This window comes from Pleurodeles waltl, chromosome 3_1, assembly GCF_031143425.1.
Source record: "Pleurodeles waltl isolate 20211129_DDA chromosome 3_1, aPleWal1.hap1.20221129, whole genome shotgun sequence".
NCBI classification, from domain to species: Eukaryota; Metazoa; Chordata; class Amphibia; order Caudata; family Salamandridae; genus Pleurodeles; species Pleurodeles waltl.
In genome coordinates, this window is record NC_090440.1 from 568,028,896 (window position 1) to 568,039,537 (window position 10,642).

At 44.8% G+C, this 10,642-nt stretch overlaps 1 protein-coding gene across 1 annotated transcript; it reads right to left on the reverse strand.

Moving 5' to 3' along the window:
• Positions 1 to 8,961: 8,961 nt before the first annotated feature.
• On the reverse strand, positions 8,962 to 10,316 carry CTXND1 (cortexin domain containing 1). Its single transcript, XM_069221269.1, has one exon. The coding sequence runs from the start codon at positions 10,272 to 10,274 to the stop codon at positions 10,095 to 10,097; it is 180 nt and encodes a 59-aa protein (XP_069077370.1). The 5' UTR covers positions 10,275 to 10,316; the 3' UTR covers positions 8,962 to 10,094.
• Between the last annotated feature and the right edge of the window lie 326 nt (positions 10,317 to 10,642).

The following is a 10,642-nucleotide window of genomic DNA, read 5'->3' on the forward strand; positions in this document are numbered from 1 at the left end:
TCTTCAATGAATTGTGACATCTGGGTGAATGCTGCTCTTTCTATCAATTTGCCCAGGAAAGGTCCATTTGTGATTGGTCTGTAGTTTTTGGGGTCCTGCGGGTCTAGGTTTGTTTTCTTTAATAACGGTCATATGTATGCCTTTTTCAGGTCTACAGGAAAAGTTCCTGTAGTTAAAGAGTTGATGATTCTTATGCACACAGTACTTTGATTACTGAGTGCATTATTACTCAAGTTTGTGATAAATCAAAATTTTAAGGAGAAACACATTCATGAAAAACAACATGAATGATAACAAAGCCCACTGAAGATGTAAAAATGCATTACAGAGTAACTACAGACTGTAATTCACATGTGTCTCTCAGTGGTGTCAGGGGAAGCTCCCGTCACTTCCATCCTGTGTAATTCTCCTGGGACCCAGCTTGTCACTGTATACTCACTGCAGGAGCAATTTTCCATGTCGCCAACTCATGTGCTCCGCTCCCTGCCTCGGAGCCGTGCTGTTGGTGTCCAGCAGTTATTTGGCCGTTTGGTCCAGATCCAGGTGTCTGCTCCGATGTGATAGGGGGATGGCCGGTCACTGATCGCAAGCCTGCGCCTGCCTTAGAAGTTCATGCTGCAAACCTCGTGGTCCCACTCTGGGTGCTAGCCACTGTCCACATTTAAGCGCTCTCAACCCACTCTGGTGTCCGCACCAATGTAGTCGAAGAGTGGGTTGCTACTGATCGAGAACCTGCACCCGCCTCAGGAGGCCGTGCTTCAGGGCGCTTGTCCGAGCGGCTCATCTCAGGTCCGGATAACCAGTTCATAGGGTGCTGCTTAGCCTCCTCATAACATTCCTGCTCAGATTAGGCTCCGGCGGGAGTGGATGGCGGCGAGTGTTGCCGGATTGTGGGTCCGTATCGGGAGGGGTCTTAAAGCCCGACTGCTATCTTGTGGCTGTTGGCCACGTCCCCACCTGCAGCTCTTCAATGCATATCATTCCTGACCTGCAGCACCCCACACCAGTTTTTCACTTATTAGTAGCACTCTAGTGTTACTAATGTTGATTGTCAATGGAAGTGTAAAGCAACAGCTATAGCTCTTCCAGTACACCTCTACCTTCATCTTCAACACTTTACACGATTCCAGTATCGAGATGCATATTATGTTGTGCCGTTACAGCTCAGATCAGATTTGCATCACATCAAATAAGTCCATCACTGGGACTCAATCAAAGCACCTCAGTCCTGAACTTCACTGCCTCATGCCTTCTGTGACTGAGCACCGAGGGCCTTCCACAGTTATGCCATGTACCTAAATCTTGCCCTCTAACACCCCTCCTCTTCTAATATTGAGATCACAAATAGCTCTTTGCTTACACTGTTCAGTCTAGACCTATGGCGATCGCTGCCATATCAGTACTTTAATGCATGCCCAAGTCTTCACCACTCTGTAACCTCGCGCCATTCGGACTTGTCGTCACTCTGACTCACACTGATGGGTTCACAGTGAGGGTGACCACTATTCAGGAGAAGCTCAGTGGCAGTGCCTTATAGAAATATGAAATAAAGGGAACCGTTGTAGAAGCTTCACTCTCTTGTGTTGGACAACAAGATGAAGGAGAACAACGGTGTTTTATGATACCTAGCCACCACTTACTTCTGGATGCTTATGCCCCTTGTGTGTGAACAGCAGTGTTGGGCATTTGACCATATGGTCTGTATTTAAGTGACACACAAGTTGATATTCAGCGTGCACTTATTGTCAAGACATTGGGTTGGGAACAATATCCACTGCTTTCATGGGACATAATTCGTTTGATAGTTGTTTTTATCAGGGTGTCCCAAGTTTTCTAGCTGTGTTAAACACATTCTTTGACAAGGCTAATTTCACGGTGGAGAGGCATTGATGACGTTGAGGCCTGTACTAGCGAAAAGCTGCTAAAATAATGGTTTTAAGTACATTCCACATTTGTGGGCCTTGTGCTAGGATTAATGTGTCTCTGTGAACAAAGGAGGTCATACCCTACTACATGGAAAGGTTGCCCACTCCCTTCTAACAGGGCTCATTCCCCTGAAAACACCTGCAACTTATGGCAAGTCCCAGAAAACATAATTGTTATGATTCTTGATTCCCCACAGTACCCTGGGCAAAATACCAGTTGCAGTGAACTCAGTGCTTGGAAATAACCTGATAGGTAATTCCTCTCATGCTGGGTCAATCAAATTATCCCAGATTGTACAACAGTTAGCACAACATCCTTCATTTCAGCATGTTTTGCATAGTTCACAAGGCCTTCATTATTGATTGAATAGTCACATCACCATGTACTGTATGACAATAGGAGCCACTAAGTAAATTACCACACATGTCAACAGGTTTGTAATCTGAAGGAGTTTACACCTCTGCTGGCCAGCTCTGTTTCAAGGATTTTCAGAGCATAGTCAATTAATGGGGTAAATCATCAACTTACCAGATGAGCCAGGAGGAACAATGCCATGTTTGAGGTACTTTTTAGGTCGAGCTTTCGAGGCCCGTTGTGTATACTTTGTAGATACGTCTTTGTGGGCTTACAGACTGCCCTCCGCTTTTCATTTGTTTGTTTGTGTCCTTTACAAATCCTTGCTTCCAAGTGGTTAATCTTTCCTGTTTGTCCCTCCTTTTCATCAGTTGTTCACTACTACAGAGCAGCTCCCCAGTCCCTTTACCCTTCCACATGTCCCGTTGTAGCATCTGCTTAGGGACTACTTTTCCCCTTCTTTAATAGTATTTGACCCAAGCGCTAGATGTTTTCCGTCACTCTGAGGTTCGTTTCAGTAAACAGGGCTGTAAATCATGTTCTTATCTCCTTACATTTGCTGTGCATTCAAAGACAGAGGTCAAATATTAGGGGCTGTTTTCCCAATAATCTGTTTCCGTCCCCGCTGCCGCTTTCAAGCACTGGAGCTGTCCCTGCCGCTCTGTTTAGTGCTGTGTGCACTGTCTACTGGAAAATACAGTTGCTCATGTATTTTCATAGGGTGTCTCAGTGGGCACAGGGCTGTCTCCCTGTTCTGATTATACAGAGGAGGTGGCCTGTTCACCCTCTGCCTGGCAGAGGAAGTGGCGCCATGTCACAATATGAGCCCTAGCCGGTTACTGGCTGTTCCTGGTCTCTGACATCAGCCTCTCTGATAGCTGAACAGGTGTCCGCTCCTATCGGCACTGTCATGCACATCTAGTGTGATCGGTGTGCTCACTCTCTGCATCATGCACGGGCACCTAGGTGCACACATACCGGGATCCATGCATGTGAACTCCAGGACACAGAAGTGGACACTCAAGGGCACAGGTGTGCACATCCAGGGTCACGGGCGCTGGCTTTTGAGGTACGCACATGCCTGTCTTTGCAGACAACCATGCACAAGTAAGTCATGGGCACCTAGAAGTTCATGCAGGGACAAAGGCATGTGCAGAAAGGGTAAAACAGTGTAAGTATTCTTGAGTACCAGTGGCAGACTCATGGCCATGCAGTGGAAAGGTCAAAGGCATGCACAGGTAGGGTCACTTACATGTACAACTAACTAGAGAGAGTTTCTCACTTGCAGCATTGACATCTAGTGACATTCTTAGATTGGTCGGGCGTTTAGCAACATGGGTGGACCAAGGCAGTGAGGCACACATACTAGGAGACCATGCAGAATGAAGAAACATATACTTGTTAAACTATGGCCACCACAGGACCAGAAGCGTAGCATGGATAACTGGGTAATGGAGGGACAAGTACTGTTAATTGAAATGCCCTTGCGAGGGCTAGGCCTGGATGGGGGTCCTTAGTAGAAGTTTTATTAAAAGTGAAGCCATGAGATAAGAACGCTGTTTTTGTGTAACCAAGACACATGAGAAAATGATTTAGTTTAATTGCAGCTGGATAATGTGCTGCATGGCTAAACACTTATACGGTCCCAAAAGCGAGATGTATTGGCTATGCCAATGCTTGTTTGCAGTGTGACACCCTTTTTTGGTCGCCCTGTAAGGTAGCCGCTGACAGTGGCCTTAATCCATACGTGCAATACAGTAAAAAGAGCTGAAAAAAACAACTACACAGTGTGAGTTGTCCTGTAAAGAAATCAAACATCTCACCTCTTACAAAAAAACAATCAGTGACACCAACTGCAAGGAGCCATCAATGTCCAACGCCACAGTTTATTATTTCTCTCTCTATCCACTTGAGGCTTCACTGTCCTCAATCCAATCATTCAGCCTACCACCTGTATTGGAATTTGCAGGTAAGATCAAAGCCACACACATACTGTTTCGTATAGCCTAATTCCTGAACAACTCTATAAACACTCATTCCAGATATCACATGGCTTTTGACTGCGTCCAACACCATATGGAATACTATCTCCATATTTGCTGTCTTGCCCCATCCTGATCTTGGCAAGCCAGGTTATTAGTCGAAATGTAAAACACTGAAGTCCACTTCTTTTTGCATGATTCCCTGAGCCTCCATAACAAGATAGACCAAGTTGATCTAGATCAGATGAACTAGGATCTGTGGCCTTGCAGGTAACTAACTGGGTGCAGAATTCTCCTCCGGTTCCTGGAAAATTTAATAGAATTATCTGATAAGACCTTGCACTGGATCTTAATCATACTCTCAAAGCATCAGATCAGATGTGGGTCTATGGGTTATTTGCTTAAAAGGCATCCATAGCACCTACCCCTACCCTTGTGAATCTTCTTATTGCTGCTTTTCTGTGAAATTTACATGAAGATGTCAGCTCATGCGATCCTACACCTCCAATTTCAGTTGCACATTGGCGACACTCAGAGCCTCTTTTAATGAAGTCTGGAGTTGAAGGTAGGGGCAACATCAGGATATTTCAATCAAGCTAGATTGCTAGATGAAGGGGACTTGACAGTACCCGACTGAGAGAAGGTGATGTAGGTGCTTCGGGCCTTAAAAACCTACAGTTCAGAAAGCAAAGTAAAGGTTTTTTAATTTGGCAACACTCTTTGTTATTTCCCATTATCTTTTTTCCTGACTTTTTTTTTGCTTTTGCTTTCTGTTTTACCCTTCCACCCTGTTCTTTTTAGGTGTTGCGTACCAGAGAGCGCAACCTGTATGTAGGCGACAAGACCTACTGTCGGCTTACAGTGAACTTAGAGCTTGCTGATTACTTACCATTAGCTGTCTTTATTGTCAATCTCATTTGTTTTCTTCCTATTTGTTACCCTGTGTGGGCTTTGCTTCCTCTTTTCATGTTTGTCCCTCCCCTGGTGTATGGACACATTATTTGAGTCCTTCCACTGCTCATTTTTCAGGAGATCCTTTTTTTTTCTATTTGCTTAAGCATTCCACAAGAGTCCATTTATTTTCCAGCTGCCTCTCTCATGTACTTCTCCCCTCTGCTGTGCTTGTGGTGCTCTTTCTCACCCTTATGCTTCTCCCCTGGCCTTTTCTGTGATGCAGTTGCCCTTGTGTGCACTTCTACCTTTGCTCCATGTTGCTCTGTCCCCATTTGCTGTCCTCCCCAAAGCCTCTGTGTTGCTTGCTTCCACAGCTCTGCTTAAACACAGCCCTGCTGGTACTTTCACCTACCATCTGTGATTCTAGGCTCCCACTCGCCACCCCTCTGTGTTGGTTCCTCCCCACCTGCAGTACTTTTTTCTTTTTATTTACTGACCCAACTCTGATCTTTTGAAAAAAATGCTTGCATCATCTTGTAGATCCTTGTATAGGTAGATCCTTTATGCACGTACCTACAAATTGATGTGGATGGCTGCATTTTAGACTTTTTTCTCCCTTATCTTTTAGCCACGGCTCAAATGGCCAAAGGCCTTGAGAGCAATCTACCTTCAGCACAGACAGTAGCAAACCAGGGCATGCCAATAGATTTAGATCTATGGCACTCCATAGATTTCCATCGAAACTCTACTTACCTGTCAATATTTCAGTTTTGATATTTTGTCCTCGATATTGTGTGGCATCGATATTCTGGTTTCAATCATCACGGTGCTCATTGTCATGTTGCCAGTCTCTTTCCTGGGTACACACCCTTTCTGTGCATGTGTAGATGTTCCATGTCGCCCAAGTAAACTCCAACTTACAGAAAGCCCATCGTGATAGTGCTTAAAGAGTTTTCTATCTACTGCTAGACTCGCCTTGTCTGTTTTTTTAAATTAAACTTTAGCTCTGGATTATTTTTCACGTTGTTACTGTTAGCACCCCACAGTTCAGCCTTTGGCCTGCTGTTTAGACTGTCTTGCAGATTACTGTTCAGCATAATTTACCTGATATTATTGCCCCATTCTGGACCTGGAGTTTTTCTTCCCTGCCCCTTCCGATTACCACGGTTAGGTTTGTTCACCTTCTGCAGTGCACCATCTTTTATTTCCAGGCTCATTGTCTTCGAGTCATAACGAATTCAGAGGACGATTTCCCTGGTGGCCTACGTGGATCATCCCTTCTTACCGTGAAAGAGATTTCCACACGGTCACTTACCTGATCACCGCTCAGTGCCGGTGGACCAGGCACAACATCACTTACAATCACAACATCCACTGACTCCAACTCCCACTCTTAGCACACATCAAATGAAAATCAATATAATCTACATAGTTATCCAGATAATATACCGGACATCTCGCCCTTTTTGGTTGCACCCATCCTAGTTACTATCACCACAGAAACTACACTCTCCAAGATGAGCCCTTCATTTTTACACCTCTGACTATGGCACGATTTACCTTCATTTGAGTCTGGTTTCAGACCTTTAATCTTCCACATGCATCCTGCTCTTATCCCCACTCCACGTCTATTTAATCATCTACTCGTGAATTACTTTTCTCCGTGAACTCTGTTACTCTCCCTCTATAGTTTTATAGGTCTGGACCAAAATATAAACTGCAGATTGTGCATCGGATGATGGATAATGTGGCAAATTCATAATTATGCAGAAAATGCCACAGCCGCTGCATAATTCTATTGACCCGTCTATAACTCCTGCCTGTGCAATCCTAACACACCCATCTCTTTATATCAAACAGCTTCTGTGAACCCCTCTTTGTGCATCTGTGTGGAGGGCACTGAACTTTTTGGGGTTGAGGTCGAACAATACAAATATCACATTAATGAATACTTCCCCTCTGCATCTGTAAATCACGTATTAGTATGTAAACCCAGCCAAATATATATATAACAAGCATTTGCCATACAATAGGTTTCACATTTGCTTGAGTCAGAGGTATTGGCATTGTAAATTCATAACTGGACTTTTCTTGCCACATAAACTGGTCAACCCTGCCTCATAATTTCGTCTTTTGCTGCCATTTAATTCCAGTGGCCCTGCATTTAAAGAAGCACTTACATCTACCTTCTTCTTATATCTACAGCAAAAAATTAAAAAGTTGCCATTTGTGATGTCTTACAATAAATGCTTATAATGATTTATTAGATACATTTAAGATTTTTTTAAATATTTGTATACATTTATGTCCACATTGTCTTTATGTTGCTTTGCTAATACAAATGAGTGTGGACTGTCATTATAATTTCCAATTACAAGTTCGGTGAGATGATTATGACTTAATATAAAGTGATTGTTGAGTAAACATGACATGGAATTCAAGAAGTCAGATTTTAGAAACTATCTGGAACGTGCAGAGTAAAAGTGATACGCATATTATTAAACGTATGTACGTTTGTTTTCTACTGAAGCAACATGTACCTGAATAAAAAATAATTTACTTTTGAATACCAAACAGACCGTATTAATAAAATGCTGTTCCTGCGATTTTGTCCAAATGACTAGCATCCCAGCTGTATGGTGACAAAAAATCCTGTGATTTCTGCACAAATAAATCTGAGGGACATTCCATCGGTGGAATTCCCTCCTATGCATTCCTGTATGGAGGAAAGTGCAGTGGTTGTCATGGTCCTCTGTATTTAGCGCTTCCTCAAGAAAACGGTTGATCTTCGATTTCCGCCCAACTTTTAACTTTTTATACCTGAGCTGTGCCCTTGTCTAAAAAGACTCTTTGAGACCGAGGATTGGTGCTTAGAGTATTTTTCCATGGATAATGGTACCAGACATTCATATAATTTATTCTTAGTTCTCACCTTTGCACACCAAGGCCCATATTTATACTTTTTGACGCTAAACTGCGCTAACGCAGTTTAGCGTCAAAAAATTTCGCGCCGTCTAACGCCATTCTGAAGCGCCATGCGGGCACCGTATTTATGGAATGGCGTTAGCCGGCGCTAGCAGACCGGCGCTGCCTGGTGTGCGTGGAAAAAAACCACGTAGACCAGGCAGCGCCGGCGTAGGGGGAAAATGGCGTTAGGGCGTCTTAAAATGGGGCAAGTCAGGTTGAGGCAAAAAAATCGCCTCAACCCGATTTGCGCCATTTTTTTCGACGCCCAGACGCCATTTAAATGACTCCTGTCTTAGTAAAGACAGGAGTCATGCCCCCTTGCCCAATGGCCATGCCCAGGGGACTTATGTCCCCTGGGCATGGTCATTGGGCATAGTGGCATGTAGGGGGGCACAAATAAGGCCCCCCTATGCCACCAAAAAAAATTAAAAAATATAAAAAATTATACTTACCTGAACTTACCTGAATGTCCCTGGGGTGGGTCCCTCCATCCTTGGGTGTCCTCCTGGGGTGGGCAGGGGTTGCAGGGGGGGTCCCTGGGGGCAGGGGAGGGCACCTGTGGGCTCATTTTGAGCCCACAGGCCCCTTAACGCCTACCCTGACCCAGGCGTTAAATAGTGGCGCAAATGCAGGGTTTTTTGACCCGCCAACTCCCGGGCGTGATTTTTGCCCGGGAGTATAAATACGACGCATTTGCGTCGCCGTCATTTTTTTAGACGGGAACACCTTCCTTGCATCTCATTAACGCAAGGAAGGCGTTCACGCAAAAAAATTACGCTATTTGACCATACTTTGGCGCTAGACGCGTCTAACGCCAAAGTATAAATATGGCGTTCGTTTTGCGCCGAATTTGCGTCGAAAAAAACGATGCTAATTCGGCGCAAACGGAGTATAAATACGGGCCCAAGTGTCATCACACATACACATACTACCAGGTATTTTCATTCTCACCAACAGCAGCACCAGTCCATGAAGAAAACGCAGATATCGAGGCAGATTCTCGCCTTTATTGCTGCTCACAATAAGGATCCTGTACAAAGGTGTGTAAGTGCCGCTCGGGAGATGTCCCTTTTCTCGCAAAGTGCTTTTTACTAGAGGTTGCAAGGGAAGTGCCCTATGTGTCTGTTATGACTGCTGATACCTTGGCTATGTAGCTTTGTGCAGAAAAGTTGCAAATGTCCATTTCGTTTTTAGTAAAGCATATTTGTTTGTTGTCTGTTTGGGGCGAGGGGCACCCTGCAATTCTTGCCTCTCCCCCTCCTTTTTGCCCTTTGTGCCTAAAGAGGAGTCCAAGACGAAAGGATGAGCGTTTGCAAGGCGTCTGCACTTTCCCACACGCCATTTGCAGAATATAGAGAAGGTATTTAGGAATCCCCAGAAGGACACCCACGCTGGTTCCATGGGTCATCCTCCCCCTCCTTTACCTTCCCTTACAAATCCGAGAAACTCACACAGCCTTTAGACTCCCACTCTGGTGACCTTTGAACTAGATGGTGACAATGGGCCTCAGGAATTGCTGACTAACCAATTACTGACATGGAAGAAAGCCCATATTTTACAATTAACTAAGATAAGTACTGGAGGCAGGCTGGGACACAGCAAACAACGGAGAGCCCCTGCAGTAACGAATTAAACCCTTCTGAGGGAACGTGTCCTAACTGTTGGAGTACTCCCTCTGGCTTTTTATGACACCACGATCTCACTGACTGCAGTTGGTACAAATAAAATGAAAGAGCTGTGGCATGACACTTTCCCTTCGTTGCTGTGATGCTTAAGTGGGCATCTACCTAACTCGTTTTCATAACAGGTCAAAGGTGCTCTGGATCTGGGGGTGGAACATCCAGGAGTTCCCAGTGTAAGGTGCCCTGGCTTGCTCGTTTCCCCACCAAATAGCGGGGGCAGATAAATTGAATCGTGCTAAAGGGTTTGAAGTGGACGCAGGCTTCGGTGGGTCTGGTGGGCCAGCCAGAATTAGTCGTCCAAATGCTGCTCCTCCCAGGTGGAGGTGGGTATAGCGCTGTAAGGATCCATAATCACCTTAGCGCAACGAATAATCATCATCACCAGAAAAAGGCAGAGGAAGGCAAAGCAGGCCAGAGTGAGTCCCTTGTCCACATCAATGAAGGCAGGCTCTGGGGATGGCTCCTCCATGGCAAGTGTCTCTCGGCTCCAGCTCGTGTTTGCACTGTTCTCATCATCCTCCTCCTGTAAGGCGATCAAAGGGACAAGTTTTAGCGAGATGATGCACATACCAATGGAGTAGTAGAGCAGAGATAAGTTGGAAAGATAAAGAGATGAAGGATGTCAGGAAAGAAGGGTGAAATAGAAAATGGTCAAAGGTAGAGGGTTTGCACATCCAATAGAATTTGAAACTGGAAGAGGAGCCAATACAGAAGAATATTGGACTCACACAGCTGTGGTGTGAGTGGGAGGAATTCAACGTAATCTTCAGCCGGCCAACTGCATTTTAAAAAACATGCATACTTCCAAGTGCTTGTTGTTCATTGGCTGTTTTACGG